Source organism: Branchiostoma lanceolatum, chromosome 17, assembly GCF_035083965.1.
Source record: "Branchiostoma lanceolatum isolate klBraLanc5 chromosome 17, klBraLanc5.hap2, whole genome shotgun sequence".
Taxonomy (NCBI): Eukaryota; Metazoa; Chordata; class Leptocardii; order Amphioxiformes; family Branchiostomatidae; genus Branchiostoma; species Branchiostoma lanceolatum.
This window is the reverse complement of record NC_089738.1, coordinates 5,315,722-5,338,088: the sequence shown is the minus strand read 5'-3', so window position 1 is coordinate 5,338,088 and position 22,367 is coordinate 5,315,722. Positions and strand designations below refer to the sequence as shown.

General features: G+C 39.9%; 2 protein-coding genes across 2 annotated transcripts; both read right to left on the bottom strand.

The window, feature by feature from the left end:
• Positions 1 to 1,126: 1,126 nt before the first annotated feature.
• On the bottom strand, positions 1,127 to 6,927 carry LOC136422868 (multiple epidermal growth factor-like domains protein 6). Its single transcript, XM_066410777.1, has 5 exons — positions 6,649 to 6,927; positions 6,140 to 6,262; positions 5,224 to 5,466; positions 3,107 to 3,284; positions 1,127 to 1,934 (listed from the first exon to the last, which is right to left on the bottom strand). The coding sequence occupies exons 1-5, from the start codon at positions 6,848 to 6,850 to the stop codon at positions 1,442 to 1,444; spliced, it is 1,239 nt and encodes a 412-aa protein (XP_066266874.1). The 5' UTR covers positions 6,851 to 6,927; the 3' UTR covers positions 1,127 to 1,441.
• A 458-nt stretch (positions 6,928 to 7,385) lies between these two features.
• LOC136423323 (fibrillin-2-like) lies at positions 7,386 to 22,257 on the bottom strand. The gene is made up of 21 exons (XM_066411448.1): positions 22,234 to 22,257; positions 21,656 to 21,812; positions 20,531 to 20,650; positions 19,992 to 20,126; positions 19,466 to 19,603; positions 18,616 to 18,708; positions 17,830 to 18,126; positions 16,961 to 17,083; positions 16,355 to 16,477; positions 15,824 to 15,961; positions 15,228 to 15,371; positions 14,453 to 14,587; positions 13,466 to 13,711; positions 12,691 to 12,810; positions 11,850 to 11,984; positions 10,764 to 10,883; positions 10,055 to 10,183; positions 9,488 to 9,610; positions 8,337 to 8,480; positions 7,714 to 7,857; positions 7,386 to 7,396 (listed from the first exon to the last, which is right to left on the bottom strand). The coding sequence occupies exons 1-21, from the start codon at positions 22,255 to 22,257 to the stop codon at positions 7,386 to 7,388; spliced, it is 2,799 nt and encodes a 932-aa protein (XP_066267545.1).
• Positions 22,258 to 22,367: the final 110 nt, after the last annotated feature.

The window sequence follows — 22,367 nt, the reverse complement described above, 5'->3', positions numbered from 1 at the left end:
CAGGATTCTGGGTAACGAATATGGCGGCGGGAAAATTCACCGTAGTGCCGTAGCCATTGGTTGTAGCAGCAAAGAGGCGTTTTGATGATTGATCACACTTAGAGTCCAGTTGTAGGTTAGCAAAAGAGATTCTAATAAGTTGTATTGTAAATAATTGTGTTGAGCAGGAAGCGGATGTGACATTTGTCTTATAAACCAGCGAACAACTACATGTATGTACATATAATTCTCCCACGAAGCCCTCAGACTGTGACAATAAGGGAGGGAGAGTTTTTGACGTAGCCAACTTCTAATGCATGGTTATCGAAGCTTTTCAGACAGTGTTCTGAATGCGTTAGTCTGTCAAGTTTGCATTTCTAGCGGTATTACTGATGTTGTATCTAGCACATATCCCTAAACACCCCGTTTTCGAAAAATCCCAAATTTAAGTACCCCGCGAATTTATGTTACCCAACTAACGTTTATGATTGGTGTGTATGTCATTTCCTGTCACATAGAGTACTTCAAGACAAATCATTTCCTGGTTCAACTTGGTTGTGTTAGAACAAAAACATGGTATTTTCTATTCTTTATTGAAGCAAAATCGTGATATATGTTAGGCTATGCAGTATTGGTTAACACTGTTAGTTCAATGTATTAATCTATTCAAATGAAGGCATTACTATCTCATCATTAAAACAAGTATATTATGTTAAAACTGTAATCTTTTAGAAAAAGTCCCATACGTCAAGCTCAAATCACCCAAATACGTGGTATGTAAATAGCCTAGCTTAAAACTTTTACATTTACAATATGGCAAACATTGGCTGGCAAATAACATTGGCACTCCTATGGTGAAAACATTAACTGATAAAGTATACTGTAACACATAAAAAGAGTGCTTTGCAATCGTTGCATGAAGTTTTAAAAATGCACAGATTCTATTGTGTAAACAATGATGCCATACATGTATAGTACATGTACTGCAATACAATAGAGCTAGCTTTCATTAAATGTCCACTCCTACTAGCCTCCTTTAAAGACTTTCTGGGAGGCGCCGTCATTTTTTGGGAGAGCGCGAATTCCCAATTTTTGACAAATCGGGGTAAGGTTCTTTTGCTGGAGATACATGTATCACATTTGTCGGCCAAAGATACCGGCGCCACCCAGCCTGCACAACGCAAACTTCAGCTGTCCGGGGGTTTCTCTCCCCTCCCCGCGGCGAGCTGTTACAGGGCGGCGAACGGTCACAGGAGGCTTGATTGAAATCAGGCTAGGCGCCGCCCAGAAAGTCTGCAAAGGAGGCTACACTCCTACACGTATACTAGATAGTATATACCATCTACAACATTATTGTGCTGTGAACTCACTATCAGCATATATGTATATATCCTTTGCTGATTGAATCTCTGTACCAAACTATATCCTATCTTATGCATATTTTCATCATTCTTGGTACAATCTAAATCATTGAGACAGGGATATGCTGATGATCAAGGGTTTCATAGATGTGCTCACTGACTGTGTCATCATTGTTGACCTCTGGCCTTTGCCCTGGGAAGGTACCATAATTGATGACCTCTGCCCCCTGACCTGGGTCAGCAGCATGACTGTTGTGCTGGATGTGTCTGGTGGGGTCGAGAACGTACGGGTTCTCAGCTCTCACCCTTCTCTTAGGAACCCGCGGGGCGTGACGACTGCCAGGTGCAGGGCGCGGGTGGGCAGGTGATGCAGCTGTAGACCTCCTGCTCAGGCATGTGCCACTCGGTACCATTGCAGGTGGCGGTGGAGGTGGGAAGGCGGGCTGTTGTGGTAGAATGACGTGGATCTGCTTCTCAGTGACGGTCTTCTTATTGATCACAGTCTCTTCAGGCAGGAATTTCGGGTTGTCATAAATGTGGTCCAGATCTTTGAGAGGGTTTTTGAAGAACACTGTTGGCAGCGACTTCCCTATGCTGTAAAACCAACATACGTTGATGAAGGTTAGACATCCAGGTATTACTAATAAGATATGTCAAATGAAAGCCATTCAAGTAACAAGATAAACTTTGTAACTGTGGATACTGTCTGAAACTGTCTTTTAAGATTTTATCCAGTTGCCTTTTAGTATAATGTAACTGTCATTTGGCGTAAAAGCAAAACTGATTGTTACTAAGATTGGAAGTTCTGACCATACTCATTGTCTTTTGTAAGAGTCTGCATTTTGCAGCATTCAACATTAGCATCTTCTTTTATTGTCCTAAATTTTTATGCCTTTTCTTTGGAATAACATGTTATAAGTGGGTTATCTCACTGAAGTTGCGACACGTTGGCATCCTGAATTGGATTTGTGTTACCCTTGAATTTAGGCAAGTTTGACTAGGAATGCAACAAAACACAGCGAAAAAAGATTTTTTTTATCAATGAAATTCATCGAAGGCTCTGTCAAATTGCTCCGTTGCAGGGAGGTCTGATTGTTGTGCCACAGCTTCAGTGAGATACGCAGTGGGAACTTTAGATTAGTTGTAAAGCTTGGAAACTGAGCATTAGGTCTTATAATATAAGTGGATATATAGATAATCAGTTCAGTCCGCTTACTGTAAATGGAGAAATGCTCGCGGTTTTCGTAATGAACTCTTAAAACCACCACGAAAAGCCATTGCATTGTGGGACTGTGTAGCGCTACTATTGTTTCAAACGCCAACTCAAAACCACCGCGAACACTCCATTTTCTCTCTACCGCGAAATTAGATTCCCCCTAACATTTCTGCATAATAAAATTATACAGTATTTCACTATCCAATGTTTCTACACATGCACGGTAGATTATTTATCATCTAATGCGCAAAATGTATAAACCATTCCGAAAATAATTTCATCCGAGGTTGGTAGAACATACTTTAGGATATTTGGAGGTTTTTTTAACACAACCAAGAATCTCACCTGCTGACGTTTGGGACTGTTCTCACCTCAAAAGTGCCACCTTCATCGGCTACTTATAGCGATGTGGAGCAGTACTCCAGTCAGAAGCTCTGAATAAGATGTCTGACAGACACCGAAACGTCAGCAGGTGAGATTCCTGGTTGTGTAAAAAAAAACTCCAAATATCCTGACAGGTACAAACCATTGTTTGGTGGATTCTACTTACCCAGCTGTAGACTGGTTGATCCTGGGTCGACATTTGACGAAAGCCAACACAAGAAGAATCAGCAGTACTGCAGCAATGGACAGCCCCACAGCCATGGGCAGAGGAGTGCCCCCTGTCAGCTCTGATGGAACTGCACTCTCCCCATCTCCTCCCTGGTTAGCTGTTAGTACATTGTCTCCTGTATAAACAGAAATCACATGATGAAAATTTATATACATGAATAATTGAGTGAGCTATCGACAAGGGCATAAAGTTTTCACTATGTTAAGAAACTAAAGGTAAACACTATGTATATGAGAAGCCTTTAACTTATAAGTTAAAGTTTGCTATTGAGCCATGTAGACTCAAAAAGATATTTTGTTACTCCGGGAAGGAGGATGACCTCCTTCTGGGAGTATTGGGGATGCATTTGTTTGCGCGTTCGCAGCTATAACTCACGATCCCGTTGTCGCATTGGTGTGTAACTTGGCATATCGTTTGCCTGGTTCGGCGTGGTGATGCACAATAGCTTTGTTACACCATAACTACTTTAAACGTCAATCCAATATCGTAATTGCACCCCTATAATTAATGCTATGTCCCACTGCCCTGCCATAGGGACCATGTTATAATCCGTTATGCATGACTGGAATACTTCAGGCAGATACGGGGTATGAATCTTCCTTACTTGCTGTGATCGTATAGTCACTGTTACATTGAAAAATAGACAACGTGCATCACCACACGCAACCTAGCAAACGATATACCAAGTTACATACCAATGCGGCAACGGGAATTGTGAGTTTTAGCTGCGAACATGTACAGAGTGACCTCCAGTCTGTGTATTAAGTATGCCGTGTCCCTCGCAACTCGCATACAGTATGTGCGCACGGGACGGACGATGCATTTTTACGCACAGTGTGAAAATGGCAAATCTCTGGACCTTCAAACTTACCACACTTGTAGTTTATAATACGGAGGCTGTGACAATGTAAAAAGTTTACGCAGGGGATGAAAGATTGTTGAGAAATATATCTCAGAAAAGTGCGCGCGCCAGTGTCACTTCCGGGTGGTTAGATCCCGTGACCTTTGACCTTCGTGAAATGTTACGATAATATAAATTAGCCTTTTTAATTGCAAATAGCTTGATAGCTATAGATCAGGCCGGCCTGCAATAAATTGTAGAAAGAGGATTTACTGCATATTTGTGATTTCTGATACATCTTAGTTATTAGTTCTGATACATCTTAGTTATCTAAGGCTCAATGGTTCGTTGATAATTGAAAAGGGGCCATCTAGATCTAACTTTGTGACTTTTCCCGGAAATTCTAGATCCCATCTGTGCCATGTTGTAAAAACATACTTTTCAGCAGGTTGACCACTCCTGTATTGAAAGAAAAATATAAACAAACACTTTTTCTTTACTTGCTCTAAAACACTACTTGGACTGAGCAGAGATGCAATTTGTGTGGGTCAATACTTGTACATACTATAAATACTTCACGGAGAATTGTGTCCTACGGACTCTTGTTTGTTTTCCAACTATGCATTCTGACTTTTAGGAAACGCCCAAGAGCCAATAACTAAATACTGTTTATAAGCAGGGGACAAGTTGACCTCTGAAATATTAGAGACCCTTTTTGTGTTTTCTTCAGACTTCTAATATTGCTTAACCAAATAGGCAAAATATGATTATTCTCTTGGTGGCCTAAAAATCTGTGTAACATTTTTGGTAAAATTTTGACAGATTATATCATATAATATAAAAGAAGAAGCTTGGTTGGCGTCACTCCACCATCATAGGAATATCGTGTAAATTGGCACATTCCCTAGGGCACAAAGTCAGGGGCTGTCAAGTATCAAACCCGGGACCTATTGGCTCTGAGCCCAACGCCTTTCCCATGGACACAATGTTGGGGCATGACAAGTATCGAACCCGGGACCTATTGGTTCTGAGCCCAACACCTTTCCCGTGGACACAACGTCAGGGCATGACAAGTATCGAACCCGGGACCTATTGGTTCTGAGCCCAACACCTTTCCAATAGACACAAGGTCGGGGCATGTCGAGTATCGAACCCGGGACCTATTGGCTATAAGCCCAATGCTCTAACCCTATACTATGAAAAATTCACTTACTGTTGCAAGCTTTTCCATCAGGGGCCAGGTGAAACCCTGGCTCACACTCGCAGTAGTAGCTGCCCTCCGTGTCTCTACAGATGTGCCTGCACCCTCCGTGGTCGTCCAATGAGCACTCATCAATGTTGTCACATGACCGCTTGTCGTCCAATAGGAGGTAACCCTCTTGACAGCCACACATGAAGCTGCCAGGTGTGTTGGTACAGAGCTGCTGACAGTCGGCTGTTACACACTCATCCTGGTCTGTCAGATTAAAAGAATATATCCTTTTTTAAAGCTCTGTTGCCGAGGTAACTAAAATTCAGGTCAGTACTATATATTTGCTTAGAACAAAAAAGGCAAACTGTTGTAGGCTTTCATTTTGATCACATCCTTAGTATTGATTAACACTGGCCATTGAAATCATTGATAAGTGGGCTTGCTGTCTGTTTGTTTGTTTGTATTGCATAACCAGTAAAGTACATCATGACGTAACAAACCTGGTTTGTACTGAAGAGTACAAGCTGTAACAGTTATATCTGGACAGCCTTATTTGATCCACTCACATCGTGAAGGACTTCTACTAATTTCAATAAGCATGATGGGTTCTTTAACGTGCTTGAGTGGTGGCAGCAACCCTAACCACAAGGCCACGTGCCACCATTGCCTAACTTGAAACTACAACTGACTTGCTACTTTGACTTTTCATGTGGAAGTGTTAGTTATATAATGTTCTATTTGGAAATGAATGGTATTGTGCTGATTAAATCACTTCAAGTTATTGGACAAGCGATGAGTACAAATTATAGTACAGTTATATACTGTAGTAGCTTTCAATGATATCAGTGCTACTGACAAAATAGACATATTAGATATAACACTCTTTTTGTAATAAAAGGGAAATCTTTCAAATTACAGAAGTATCTTCCTACCATACCTGTACAGGTGCGTCCATCTCCTTCAAACCCAGTCCAACAGTAGCAGTCGTACGACCCTTCATTGTTTACACACTCTGCGTTGGCATGGCAACCATCTCTGCCTTCCGCACACTCATCCACATCTGTAGAACACAGTAAAATATCAAATTACTATTACTCGGGTTTAACTGAAAATTTGTAAGAAACTACTACCAGGTTTAGCTGAAAATTTGTAAGAAACTACTGTTGAAAATACATATTAATCAATCCTGTATAAAATTGATATACATTTCAGTAATGGATAGCTGCATGCCCAACAAAAACATATTGTCTTGTTTTTTTGTTAATCCAGTCAAATCAAGCTTGCTTTTTTCACTGTGTTTTATTGTAACTTTTTGAACCTGAGGAGTGTATACGAAGAGGACTTTGTTATCTATTATAAAGATGTATTTTCTTGTATATAAAAGATAAGCTCCAAAACACTACAACTGCTTACTGTGATTATTATTGTTATTAAAGTGTTTCTCACCTGTGCACATGAATTCATCCTCAATCTTGTACCCAGGGTAACAAGAACACCTGAAGCTTCCCTCTGTGTCCACACACACCTGTGCACATCCTCCGTTGTCGTCCGCACACTCGTTAACATTTGCACATATCCTTCTGTCATCCCCAAGCAGGTACCCTTCCGGACAGGCACAGGAATAGCTGCCATGTGTGTTCACACACATGTGAGAGCAGCCGTGTGTGTTGGACAGGCACTCATTGATGTCTGAAAAAGACAACACAAAATAAATACATTGCTCTCATTTTTTCATTAATTAAAGAATCCCAGAGAAGGTACCCTCTGGACAGGCACAGGAATAGCTGCCCCGTGTGTTCACACACAGGTGAGAATAGCTGTGCGTGTTTGACAGGCACTCATTGATGTCTGAAAAAGACAACACAAAGTAAACACACTGCTCTCAATTTTTCATTGATGAAAGGAATTTATGATTTAAAACAAAAGGCTTGCTTCTACAATGTCACAACTTTTGCAACTATGAATAATCTACTAAAATACAGAAATGTTCGCGGTGGTTTTATGTTTGCAGTTTTCCCGGTGAACTTTCAGCACGAACTTAAAACCACCGCGAAATTTTCTGCACACCTATGACTGTGACGCTACTATTGTTTCAAACGCGAAGTTGAAACCACTGCGAACACTCTGTTTTCTCCCTACTACGAAATAAAAACCATTCCAACTTGAATACATTTACAGTACTTCTATCCATCACCTGTGAGGAAAAGCAAAGCAACTTAGCTGATGTCCATTTTAGCACCAAGGACAGGTATCTTTTGATACATGTACATACCGTTGATTGTCCTTCAAAATTGTACTAAGAATTGCAGACCAAGCATTTCAAAGTGAGGAATATATAAAGATTAGTAATGATATTATATTTCCCATTGATATTCTTATGACCATGGGGAAAACATTAAAGGAAAGCATTTACTGTAAAATCATAATTCATTTTAAAATGCAGGCCTTTTGCATTACCATTTTGATATAAAATGCAAGTGAATGTGCTACCAACAAAAAAGGTATACAAACCCTGACATCCTTGTCCGTCTGCTCTCCCATCCCCCACCCAGCCAATGGGGCAGCCACAGGAAGTTTGCCCCCCAGGGGTGGGGGGTTCCGTACAACGAGCTTCAGGAACACAGGGGGTTACACCTGGACTGCACTGGGGCACCACTGTAATATCACAATGAAATATGAATATGCTGTAACATTAACTAACATAATTCCACCGAGGTACATAATTCCGCCGCCCTGAAAAGACATGTCCAAACTGATCTCCAACCCAACATCCCCCAGTATAATGCCCTCCTGTATATCTAACTGTGCATATCTAGGGGGGTGCTACACTAGAGATCTCTCAAACACAGTGTTTTTCAAAGTTGCCGATTTATGTAACCTGGCAAATTAATGTTAATGGAGGTTATATGTTTTTACATCAAAAATGAATTCGTCAGTAGTTTGAGTAGAGAAAAATGTTCAAAACGAGCTTACTTGTGAAGGGAAATTTTTCTGAAAACTAAAAATAATGGCAAAGCTTCAAGTACATGTAGTCTTATTTTGAGATTTAATATGATAATCAGTTATTAGTTTTCTTTCAATTATTTTCAATCTCTCGTCTGTTTTGATGAATAAATGCAAATAATAAAACATACCTCTACATCCTTCCCCATCCACATACCCGTTCCCATCCCTCCCTGGGGGACAGGTGCACACAGCCCCCACCCCTGGGGCAGGGATGTCCCCACAGGTGGCCTCATCCACACAAGGGTTGTGGTCATCACTACAGCTATCAATATCTGTATAACGCAAAAGTTTTTTTTTTTAAACTTATTCAATCTTAAAGGCATCCTGAGCATTTTTTGAGGATTGTAACCTGAATAAAAAAACTTCAATTTTTAGTTATTCCTACACATAGTAAGTTTCAATAACACTATTGTAATACCATTACATATCAACATTAAAGGAGCAAAGATACGATGCCACTGTGTGGTGAGAACTGATAGAAAATGCAAGCCCTAATAGACTGATACTGACTGTCCATCACAATTAGCTGTTTGACCAATGAAAGAGTGACTGCATGTCTGCATAGAATATTTCCAGTTTTCAAGCCTTATGAAATGCTCTGGATGCCTTTAACAACATTTGGGTAGCCCCTTCAACAATAGAAATTGTTGATTTCCAAGGGAGCTCGGAGAACATAGGACAAAATGTACATAAAGAACAATACAGAAATTGAAACATATGTACATAATTTGATAAGAAATCAGAGGTCAAGAACAAATCATACAACATAACATTATATAGATAACTAAACAGAAATAATAACACAAAACCATATCATTGAATCAAAGTTGTTATCTGTAGCATTCTATTGTATCAATGAGAACCAAACACATTCTTCTTATTATAATAATCACTTACATAATTCTTATGTGATCATTATAGCACATATCTTGCAACTAATCATACAAGGCATTTTCATAATACTCTATTGCTGTCACCGTAATCAATTTTACATACTCCGAACATAAAATGCTTGGTATGCTATTCTTATAACATATTTTATCTGGCTGGTACAATTTTGAAGGAAAAACTAAGTATCAGAATGTATCTGTCCTTGGTCCTGAAAAGGACATTAGCTAGTAAGTTATTGCACACATTTTGCTACTAAAGAATACAAGTAATTGTGAACTATTAAAAGCAATTAATGAAACTATTCATCTTCCCTTTACCTCGCCCTAACTAAAGCTTGACTTATGGCCTTTGACCTTTAATCACTTGACCTATGACCTGACTGACTGACCTGTACAAGTGGTCCCATCTCCAGTGTACCCTACAGAACACCGACACACATAACTTCCCTCTGTGTCCTCACATTCTGCATTCTGGTCACAGCCGTGAGTGTCAGACATACACTCATCAATATCTGTCAGGAGAACACAAAATACTGATATCAATTTTTGCACATATGACAAATATGCATCAGGAAAACACGGATTTTCCAAAACACTTTCTATTCATTTAGTTTTTTTTTTCAACCATACCTGTCCTTAACAGTGGATTATGTTTCACTTGATATGTTTAGGTTTTAATAAAAAGTGCCATATTTATTATAATGAGAAATGATATGGACAAAGACTAGCAATAGCTAAATCCTCTTTTTTATTAATGCGTAAAAGACACATTCCTATCAAATACTTTTGTTGCCCTTTGAAATTTCTATAATGCCTATACATCGTATATGATATTGTATATATGAATATTTTATACACAAAGATGATGATGAAATTCTATATTGGAAATGGCTGGTTCTAATTCTGGCGATGATGGACGATGGCGTTATCTATAATGGAAAAGCACTGATGAGTACCTTGACAGATATCTCCATCTCCTAACACAAACCCTGGCAGACAGTCACAGTGGTACGACCCGGGAAGGTTCACACAGGTGGATCTCAGGGGGTCACAGATGTACTGGTCTTCTGCACACTCATTCATATCTGCATCAACATAGTCATCATGAATTTTGTTCTATTCTATTCTATACAATTTCAATTATTCCATTGTGTGCTATATGAGTGATCGCTATTTTTGCTTGCATCCGGGTATTCGACAACTGGTAGGCAGATTAGAATACTAATCAATATTCTTAATTACTATTCAAATAAGCAGAACAAATCATTAACTAACATGTAAATCCATATTTTGCTTTTTACTGTCACTGGGTCACCATAACACCATGGCCATCGCTCGTATTCTATCACTCTATACTACACTATACTATTTTATACTATATTATACTATACTATACTATACTATACTATACAATACTATATACTATATTAGCCCTCCTTTAGGACATATTGTACTAAATCATATACATATTTCAATTAAAGACATTCAGAATATAATGGAGGCATTTCAGGAAAGTTCAAGAAAAATTCTACTTTGATATATTGTAAAATGTGCCAATTGGTACTTGAATAAAACCAATTGATACCAAGTGTGAAGTACTTGATTTAAGTACATTGATACAGTGCCATGCAAATTTATTTGACACTTGCAACAGTATTGACCAACCAGAGCAGGTGTTTCCATCGCCTTGGTAACCATCATCACAGCTGCAGCTGTAGGAGCCGGGGAAGTTGATGCAGGTGGCATTGCCATGGCAACTGTTGTCATCAGCACACTCGTCAATATCTGTCAGAATTTGGAAAACAATGTTATCATAATGTCAAGTATGCAAAGATAACTTTGTATTGAATTTTTCAAATGTATATAACATTATACATGTCCCTCTCTGAAAAACACAGGCAGTATGACTAGTACACGACTGTAACTGTTAACATTTTAGCAGTGGCTTAATGTTTGTTCAATTTTTGTAGTGACATCTTCATCGCAAAGTTAAAACCACCGCAACTTGTTTCAACCATGAACTCAAAACCACTGCGAACACTCCGTTTTCCACCTTACCGCGAAATGAAATCACTGCAAATTTAAAGACATTTACAGTGGAGTAAGACAGGTTTGACCCGTTGAAAATTAAGACAATTCAACATATATCTTTATAACTAGTTTATGTAGACACTAAACACGAACTAAGACAAACTAGTTATCACGAAGGCAATGATAATATTTCAAGTCAATCCGTACAATTGGATTACAAATTGAGAAGTGCCAGACGTTTCAGAGTTCCATTTGACATCTTTCATCTTTGAATGTATGTTTACATACGATGTTTCGGAACATGGCACAAGACAAAGGTATATATTTTTTTTTTAGCATTTCACAAAAATCACATAATACAAACAAGAGAAAATCAAAGTCCAGGAAAATGAACATAAGCCACGGATCCAAAACAATAAGTAAAGGTGAAAACAGAAATGGACTACTTGTAAATATAAGTAATATCCAAAATAATAGTAATGGCAGCCTCATTGGCAAATAAATATAACAAAATCAATATCAACCTAAGATTACAAAATATTGAAATTAAACAGAACTAAAGTTGACAAATTAACATGAAAAGTCTACATCAACAGAATCATGAGAACGTAAGTAACAAAAAGAACTAACAGTGACTTATCAGTGGCGAATACAAATGGCAAAAATATCAACCAAAAATAATTTTTTACTTTAAATAAAGGTATACAAATGTGTATTAACCTTGACATGTTCTCCCATCCTGAGTGAGTATAAACCCACTGTTACAGCCACACACGGCCTGTCCCTCTACACTCCTGCACCAACCGTTCATCTCATCACAGCCTGCCGCTGTCTCGTCTGCACACGGGTTCTCCGCTGAGAAGGAACAGAAAGGTATTTTACACTAGTCAAGTAGTCATTCATAATCTGTGTAACGCAAATTCTACTGTCTAGGGCTTTGATTGGTGCGGGGGGCACATGTTAGGCCGGCCACTATAGCGCGATTTAATCATGCTAAGTCATCCATATTTAAAAGTCTAGTAGACATGGGACCGGTTTTTCACATATGATTAATCTAAATCTTGTATTAGTCATTCAAAACCACCTAACTGTACCTGTCAAAATAGCATTACACTCAAATATAAACCACATGTACACATCGTACATACAACTGTACGTCATTAACCTTTTATTCATGACAAATCTTGTTTTCAAAAGGATAATGTTTTGTATCAACCCCTTTGATAAAAAGAGCTGACAAAGGCATATCAATCAACTAAGTTTTCAGGTACAATGACTCTTCTCTGTGGTACCACAGAAGGCAACTCAATTGAAGAATACAACAGGGATTAATCTGTGATGGCTGACAGCATGTAACATCTTCAAAGTACAGTAATCAGCCTTTCGAACCAAAAATATCTTCAGCTCGAGAAATGTATACTACTACGTTGTGTTCTCAAAGCAGATTTTTCGATCGTGGGGCTAGGAGTGACTTTGATTTTTAACATCTGCCCTAGCCCCTCCACCCCGAAAACCTCTGCTTGGAGAATACCATACTTTATATTTATACTGTTTAGCTCACCTCTACAAGTCCACCCGTCCTCAGCCAGGATGAACCCTTCCCAACAGGAGCAGAAGTAGGACCCGGCCGTGTTGTTACACACCTGGCTACAGGAGTGGTCCTCATGGCACTCATTTATATCTACGGAAATATAGTTGGTTAGAGTTGTCAGGATTCAGATATACATCGGTGAACCAGTACAATGGCCTGGCGGGTAGAGTGTTTGCCTTGCATACGGTAGGCTATGGGTTTCATCCCAAGTTGAGCAATAGCAAAGACTTTAAAATTGTACAATCATACTAATTAGTCCCTCAGCATTTGGGAAACAGTGTGGTAGTTGAACATATACCACTACAAGTGGACTAGCCCCCTGCTGTAGTGATTGCACAGAGTTGTGTGGCTCAAGGGCTATTGAGACAAAGATGTGCATCACCCTCTGCACCAAGAAAGACTTTGACGTGAAAAGATTAATATAGACAACGTTATTCAAATAGTACATGTTCTGCTCTGTTTATAGCTTTGTGAGATTTTTTTGTTTGATTAGCAAAGTACAATTTATCAAAAAGCATCTCTCCTTGGTGCTGAAAGTGTTACTCATTTTCATCTCCAGAAATACATAGAGAAATCCTCTAAATGTGATTCAGATACAAACAGATGCCCAGATAGTCCAAAATATTATGCTCTATTTATAGCTTTCTGACGTTTTTGTTTGATCAGAAAATTACCATTTACCAAAAAGCATCTCTCCTTGGTTCTGAAAGAGTTTTTCAAATGGCTGACTGTAGATTTCCCGTACCTTGGCATGACTTCCTGTCACTTCCCAGCCGGAAACCATCCCTGCATTCACAGTAGAAGCTCCCGTACTCGTTCTCACAAAGGTGCCTACACCCCCCGTTGTCCACAGTGCACTCGTCCACATCCTGGCAGGTGCGGCCATCATCGTTTAGCATAAACCCTTGTTGACATGCGCAGCTGAAGCTGCCAGGTGCGTTAGTGCAGGTCTGTTCACACATGGCGGTGTCATCTGCACACTCATCAATGTCTGACAACAAAAGATATAAAACTGTTTTCTTAGCATGAAAGTACATCTGAGTTGATAAAAGACATTAGGAACGACTAAACATCATGTCACAAATGTTAGTAGTCAGGTCCATGAGTCCGTCAAAACTTTGGGTAAGTCCCAACTATTTCAATGTTGATTATGCAAAGTTAATTCTTTCACATCAATATAATAATAAGTTTATTGCAAATTCCTGCCCGAAGGCTAATTGCAAATAACATACATAAAAGAACAGGGTACAAAATACAATTGTAGGTATAAAAGCGGCTTAACTAGATACAAACGCAATTGTCTATAACTAGTGAATGGCTTGACTTCTCATTTAACTCTTCAATAAGTCCTGTATGACAATTCAACAATAAAGTTCCTGATTTTGTACAGAGCATCTGACAACATATTTACGTGCTTGATTAATGGTACATTGTGAAAAATTGAAAACCTTACTCGTAGAAAGTTGGTAAAGTATTGTCAGTTACAGTGGTCAGCATTTAGGAAAGCCATTTATTGATATATAAGAGGGCCTAGTAAGCTGCCCTGGGGCACCCATTTTTCCAAGATATAAAAGAACAAATAATTCCACTAAGCAAACCCTGTTAAGCCTTTCAGTCGTGCATGGCAATGCACTATGAAAGGAAATATAACACTATCCTTTAGTTTCATTCATCTATTCTGTAGATTTATAAGTAGAGCTATATGACATGCAGATGTAGCATTTGGCCTCACCTTCACAACCGAAGCCATCTCTCCTGCCATCTCCTTGCCAGCCAGGTGGACAGGTGCACACAGGTGGGCTCACCTGGTCGTCACAGGTGGCATTTGCCGCACAAGGGTTGTGTGCAGAACTGCAGACGCTTAGGTCTGCAAAAGGATGACAACAAACAATTGTGGACTCTTGAATTATATTATATAAGACATATACTTTGAGAAGGTAAAACCAACAATCTGTACCAGCTTTTAAGACTACTGCATTTAAGTTCGCATGGTTTTTATTTCACGCTAAGGCGAAAATTTGGTGTTCGAGGTGGTATTAAGTTTGTTGCAGCGCTATAGTCTCATACTGCTACAGTATTGAACAAAAATACTTCACCGCGAACTTAAAACCACCGTGAATATTTCTGCATTTACAGTATTCATTTTTTTCAGCAGGAGACCGCTGGGTTGCACCTTCAACTTGTAAACACTGATTTCCATGTACAGGTCAAGATATGTTACATTCAGTCAGTCAGGAGACAAAAGTGGACTACATTCAGTAGAACAAGTAAAATTCGATATGTCAAAGCAAAATCATTGTTAACTCAAATCTTAGCCGTTCCAAGGTAAAATCAATAAAGGTCAAAAGTTGAAGTGGAGGTCATGGAATTTTTCAGGCTCATATCAGAAAGTTATATTTTCTAAAAAGAAATTATGGACATTCCTGCAGCCTGACTATTTGTCATGAATTTAATATATTAACCAAACATGGCTTCAAAATCTCGAGACAAGGATAACATTGCTCTACCTGAACAACCAGACCCCTCCCTTCTCCCGTCCCCCTCAGACCCAGGGGGACAGTGGCACACAGCCCCCACCCCTGGGGCAGGCACATCCTCACACCAGGCGTCGTCCACACATGGGCTCCACTCTCTACCACAGCCATCCGTCTCTGTAAAACAGTGATAGCAGCAGTCCATAGAAAACCATTGTCTAGAATATGTCTATTGAAATTCTCCTTGAGAAGAACTGTGATGCTATGTTTGCAGAAGTTTGTGAAAGAAAAATTAAACCGCACAGCATGAAATTGTGTAAAAATATAAACAAATATCATTATGTTATTCAATACAAAAGATACTCATAACATTAAGAAGCAGCAGAAGTTGCGTAAGCGGTCAGATATTTCAGACAGCATCTGTTGTCTTTTGTAAGTTACATTTTGTTGTTGTCTGAAACGTCTGATAAAACTTATTCAGTTGCTTCTGTAACTTTTCTATTGTGAATCTCATTACCTTGATATCTAACCTTTATCTCGTTAACAAACATCGGATTCACTGTATGTGAACAAACTTAGAATTTTTATACTAATATTCACTCAATTATCAATTGATCTCTTGCACATACCAGTACAAGCTGTTCCGTCCTGTCTGCCATCTCCGTCCATCCCCGGGGGGCAGGTGCACACAGCCCCCACCCCTGGGGCAGGCACATCCGTACACACAGCCTCTGGTACACAGATACCCTCCAAACAACCGTCAGTATCTACGCAACAGGAAGCAGGAAATTTTTTATTTTTGAATGAACATGGCAATAAATTAATGACTAATTGCGGATGAAGTAATTTATCCTTGGTCACCTATTGAAAAGCTTAATAATATGTGTGATGTATTTTTCACCACACAATTGACCTGTTAAAAGTTTTGAAACAAAAAAAAAATGATAAAATGCAATCCTGAACAATTTTTATTGATTTCTATAACATATATGGGACAAGAATTCAATCAATGAAGGACATGATTTGAAAGAAACAAAAAAACTGTAAGTGATCTTTTTTTGATAGCAGAATAAAGTTGACTTCTGTTCTGTCAATCTTTGCTTTTGCTGAAACCACAATTATACCAAAAAACTCTTCAATGGTTCATGATCATTTCCCACCTTCACATGTCCTGCCATCTCCTTCATACCCAGCTGCGCATGTGCAGTAATAAGACCCAGGCTGGTTATGACAGTGGGCGTGGTCATTGCAGTCTGCCGACCCATCTAAACACTCATCAACATCTGTAACAGGAAATAATGATGGTAGCATGTTACTGTAAATGGAATATTCGCGGTGGCTTTATGTTTGTGATTTTAGCAATGACTCCTTCACCACAAACTTAAAACCATCGGTGTTATCATTACCGTAAAGTATGTGATTATTGTGCTATCGTGAGCTTTAAACCACCGCAAGCACTCCATTTTCTTCTTACAGCAAACTCAAATCACTGCGAACTTAAAGGCGTTTACAGAACATGACAACTTGTATCATCGCTTGTCCCTGAACACATTGTCCTTTGCCATACAGTAAAACTGTATCCTTGAAATACTGTGGGTCAATAGTTTTCGTACACTTTTTCTATTCATATCACTCATAAGTGTTCACTGTTACGCTAATATGCCATTACAAGCAGTTACTGTATCAAATAGACTCAAACAGCAGCTGCAATGCATATTCTATACGCTAGGTGGCATTCTTGCACTGTCATTTGTAATACTCTGTACCTGAGCAGGTGATTCCATTGCCCGCAAAGCCGTCCCTACAGGTGCATTGGTACGACCCATTTGTGTTGGTACAGATGGCATTGTCATCACAAATTGTTGCATCATCAGTACACTCATTTATGTCTGTGGAAAATAGCAAGAAAGCGGCTTATTGAAATGGAAGGAAAAGTCTACAGATTGTTGCAACATATTTTTTCTGTGATAACAAATAATGACTTAAATAGTCATAAAAGTTACACATTTTTTAATCACTGTTTACAAGTTTACATGGCTTGTAAGTTGCATACTTTTTGTGAAAGGCTGCTCATTGAAATTAAATGAAAAATCTAAACATTGTTGAAAAATATCTAAAAGAAACGATTCAAAGAATTTAAGATGTCAATATTCAGAATTGTTAAGTACACTTAAAATTTATATTATACTGGTGCATTTAAAATCATACTTTAAGTTTCTCTAAGTTACTTTAGTTTTAAGACAACAAAAGCTAGCGATTTCCCTACGGTCCTACGGCAGTAGAAATGATCTTAAACTTAAGGGAGACTTTTTTCAACCTTCATTTAACCTTGAGATGTTACAATCATCGGCCCAGGCCGTTTTTCAAGAGTTCAAGGGAGGAGGTCAGGGGTCCTCTTAACATACCATCCGAAAATATGACAAAACAACTATTTACAAAGATAACGTTACATTCAATATTCCGTAGTCATATTCGGTAATCATAATCAGTCCACAGTTACTCGTCGCAACATATTTTTGAATGTTGCAACTGAGGGCGCCGTTCTCAAGTTTGGTGTCAAACCATTCCACAGAGTTGTACCTGAGTAGGAGATCTTTTTATGGTAAAAATGTAAAAAGTCAAGTTCCACGGTTACCTGTGCATCCACTACCATCCCGCCTCCCATCACCAAGGTAACCGGGCCCACACTGGCAGCCAGCGTCACCACAGGTTGCCATGGCAACGCATGGATCATCAGGGGAGCACACGTCCTCGCTGCTTCCACCGCCGCTATCCGTCTCAGGGTCCACGCATTGCAGGCTGCACCCCACACGGCAGCATTTCTGGTTGCCATGGCAATGGTGGTCAGACGTGCAGTGGCACCAACATGGTCCAGTGTCGTCATCATCATCATCATCGTTTGGTGCAGGGCACTGGCCTGGCTTGTCACTTCCTGTAATCATAGCAACAAAAACATAAACTGAGATGGCAAACTTTGTCACTGAGTTTAAAAGCTTCCATCATGATGGCACCTCAAATACCGTATAAGTATATTGTTATGTAAATAAGCAATTACTGATTTTTGTGCCATGAGATGGTTTAAATCAATATAATTCATAACTCACAATCTAACATATCGAGGAATTTGATAGTTTCCCCTGTCAACATACACATGGAAATCATCTAAAAATTTTGTCAACTTTGTCTTTGATTTCTTTCTTTGAAATCCTCTCAAAAACACAGGAGATGCCATATCAAAAGGTTCAATTTTCAAAATTTCCCGGGGGGGGGCATACCCCCGGACCCCCTTAGGAAGCTCGCGCCTGCGGCGCTCGCTGGTCCATCAAACATTAAAAAGAACCCCCCCCCCCCATTCAAAATCCTGGCTACGGGCATGTTTTGTTACAAAATTGAACAACAGCGCAAAGATTATTTTACTCACCCCTGCACTCACACATGGGGCATCCCTCATCATCAAGCCTAAATCCATGAGAGCAGAACTTTGTACATGATGTTAAGGCGGGACAGCGGGGTTCTGGAGAAAAAAAAAATAGATTTAATCAACATAATTTTTACTATCAGAGTATGAGCATGCACTATTTGAGTGGGACTTTACTGTTCTACTGTCCCGGGTTTGATACTCACCATGCCCCGACGTTGTGCCCTTGGGAAAAGCACTTTACACGACCTTCCCTGACGGTGGAGTGACGCCCACCGAGCCACTTTGGCTAATCTGTCAAAATGTGTGCCAAAAACACACTACGGATATGCTGCGCCAATGTGCCAACATTGACATCCACCAAGAGCCGTTGATTTTAAAGTAGATTAGTTCCATGAATTACTGTACTGTTAGTTATTAACAATTATAATTACTGAAGTGACAAGTACATTGCACCTGTTGCAATTTTCACACAATAAAGTTCTTCCCTCCTATCATACAAATGTATATGCTGACAAGCTGCACTTTAAACTTTAACAACCATATTAATATAGACACTGAAAGTTTACTGAAACCAGCTCGGGGCGCACCCGGGGGGAGCCACCACCTCAAGTTTCAAACTATCTACGCCAAAACTGACTAATACGAACACTCATACGTCCCCGTACCATTCCCCAGTGGAATGCCCTGCCTGGCACGGTTGTGACGGCTCCCATCGTTGAGTCTTACCGTGCCAGGCTGAAGGCCTGCCCGCCTTAGCCCGGGACCCCCCCCCCCCCTACTTTGTCCCTTATGGGGCTATATAGGGGTATCTAAATGTATATGTAGATGTAAGTTAATGACTGTGCTGTACCTTGGCAGCCTGTCCCCTGTGTCCGTCCGTCCCCTTCCTGACCCTCGGGACAGATGCACACCGCCCCCAGCCAGAAGTGGTCCTCACACCGAGCCTCCGACACACACGGGTTGTGGTCACTACTACAAGGGTCAATATCTGTGTACGAAAAAAGAAGTTATGAATTAATTCTTCAGTTTCCCAACTATTCCAATTTGTCGAGTCAACAAAACCGAGTGTTTAACGTCACAGTTAACCTTTTATCTTTAAAAGGGACCGAAGCGTAAAATTGACAAGCCTACTATACTATGCTAAATATACCTCAAAGTCAAGTTCTCACTTTTTTACACATTTAGTCTGTCATAGTTCAGGGCTCTCCCACCGTTTGCAACTTTTTGCCCTGGACTATAACTTATGTAAAACAAGTGAAAACTTGACTTTGAGGTTTATATAGCATGGTATTGTATAGGAGGCTTTTGGACTTTAAATTTTTGTCCCCTTTACTGTACTGCTTTATTTATATCTTTAATTCTTTGTTTATTTTCACCTGGTTCTGCACAGGTGTGACCACAGCCGTTGAAGCAACATTTGTGGTCATGTGAGCAGTGTCCGTCCGTCGTGCACTGGTCACTACATATCGGCCACAGGGTCCTCTGGTCGGGACAGTCCCCGGGCTTCTCCACTGCACAGTGAGAGGAGGTGAGGAAAATTAGTTAGAAAAAACAAGTGGCACAATACTCTGTTCCAGTATTTTTTTCTAAAAAAACACACACTTCGTTTTATACCATGAAATCAAATACAGTCCTGTACAAGTGACCACATCTACATAAGGACCACCTGGTCAATGTGACCAAATTTCTGGTGGTACCTTCACATTTGATACCTTTTCCGATTGACACAAAAAGAATCCATTCATAGTGACTACTTGTACACATAGATCTATCAGTCACATAGTGGTCTTATAGGGCAGTTTTGACTGGCAATGTACTGTTTTCATTTTTCAGGAATCATAGATAAAATATATGCCATAAATGCCTTGAGCTAACTCATTAAACCAGACAATAGTTCTATTGTTTGTTTTCTTACCTGGTCTGCAGGTGTGGTTGTCCTGTTGAAGTTCGTAACCATCAGCGCATGCGCACTGATAACCAGCGGACGTCGTCAGGCACAGGTGGGCACAACTGTGGTTACCATGGATACAGGACACTGGGGGTAACAGAAGATATCTGTGGTTACCATGGATACATGACATCAGGGATAACACAAAAGACGATATCCTTCACACCAGTTTCTATTGTATTTTACAATGTATACAGGTGTTGCAAAGTACTGTAAATGCAGACAGTTTCGCGGTGGTTTTATATTCGAAGATTTCATAGTGATCTCTTCACCTCAAACTTTAAAAACTACCGCAAAATGCTCTGTCTTCTGACAACTTGCCTCCTAGCTTTAACCGCAAACTTAAACCACCGTGAACACTCTATTTTCCCTTAGCCATGGGTTTAAATTCCCGTGAACTTAAGTGCTGTGACAGTATGTAGCAAATGTCAGCATACAATGTATCTAATGATACACATTCTCTTGTTAAAGTTAGCAGAGGATAAGGTCTGAAAAGGCTTAGACAGCAGCACTCATCATAATGGGAAGACTGAGGAAACGATGGGAACACAATGAAAGAATGAACGGGTCTTAAAGCCTAGCTGAAGTAGTGAGAGCAGCAGAGGACAGAGTGAGTTGGAAGAGCCGGATAGTGGAGAAACTAGTCATGGTGCCCCAATGACCCTAAAGAGGTCAAGGGACAGGTGAAGTGAGTCATCATGGACCACTCCAAGGAAACCCAATTATTTTTCGGGCCTGAAAATTGGATTTTGAAAGTCATTTTATTTAATCATTTCTATACATGATTAGTTCAAACAACACTATCTCAATGTATAGCGACGTCAATGATCCAAAATACGGCGGCGTCGTGCTCTCCATTCGAAAATCGTCATGTTGTAAGGTTTTTGTAGGCTCGCGAAACTATGGGAATCATCGTACAGCAGGTTTTTGCGCGGTTTTCAAATGCTTAAAGTATGAAGTTATCACGCAAATGTGCTAAATAGTATTAGTAAATGTCATTACCATTAAGATTTCAGCATTTTTTATTTCCATATTTTGGGCCGTAATATTGCTTTGGTTGCCTTGAAAGATAGTAGTAATTTGAGATATTACCTCTGTTTGTAGGTGCGATCTGATTGGTGCTATTGTAGACCGTTATCCCGACAGGCCTTGCGCTGGTCCTGGCAGTTACAGTGAAGACTTCCCTGCCGTTAGACTTTTTCACACAGTGGACCTTACGGGCCACCCAGTCAGTGTAGTAAAGGTAGTCCTGAAATACATAATATTGATGGTTTATACTGGTCAGAAATTACCCGTGCAATGGCAGCCTTTCTAGTGCTGAATTGGTGCAGGGTTTGCAACAACATAATACACATGGGCAACAGATACATATTACTTCGCAAGGGTCAAGGCGACTGCCATTCGGCGCCACCAAGTGACCTCAATACGACTTTCCCCAACCGAAGTCAGGTACCCATTCACACCATAGGGGTAGAGTGAGGAAATCAAAGCGTGTAAAGCGCCTTCCCCAAGGGCACAAGATCGGTGAAATGACAGGATTCGAACCCGGGACCACTTGGTTCTGGTTCTGAGCCGAACGCTCTGCCGTTACGCCACACGACCCCACTACATTAACAAATATCTGTAAACGGATTGAAGGCAAAAAAAACAACAAAAAAACAGCTAAGTACTTTTGCTGGATCAATGCTCTCCATCCACAAGTGGGTTAGTTGGTGGAAAGAGCGGTACAGTCCAGACGTTTAAAATGTGTTGCAGCCTACTAAAGGGGTGGAAAACGGTTCAACCTGATCGGCGTGTGATTATG

Bases quoted from the DNA above. Each gene is read 5' to 3' on its own strand.
- LOC136423323 (XM_066411448.1), bottom strand. From the start codon at position 22,257: ATGGAGAGCATTGATCCAGCAAAA. The intron at 20,127-20,530 runs GTAAGAAAACAA...CTCACTGTGCAG, and splicing joins CAACCACACCTGCAGACCAG to TGGAGAAGCCCGGGGACTGT. The intron at 8,481-9,487 runs GTCAGTCAGTCA...TGCGTTATACAG, and splicing joins AGATGGGACCACTTGTACAG to ATATTGATAGCTGTAGTGAT.
- LOC136422868 (XM_066410777.1), bottom strand. From the start codon at position 6,850: ATGTGTGTGAACACACATGGCAGCTATTCCTGTGCCTGTCCGGAAGGG. The intron at 3,285-5,223 runs GTAAGTGAATTT...CTGTTTATACAG, and splicing joins TGATGGAAAAGCTTGCAACA to GAGACAATGTACTAACAGCT. The intron at 1,935-3,106 runs GTAAGTAGAATC...TTGGTTTTACAG, and splicing joins ATCAACCAGTCTACAGCTGG to CATAGGGAAGTCGCTGCCAA.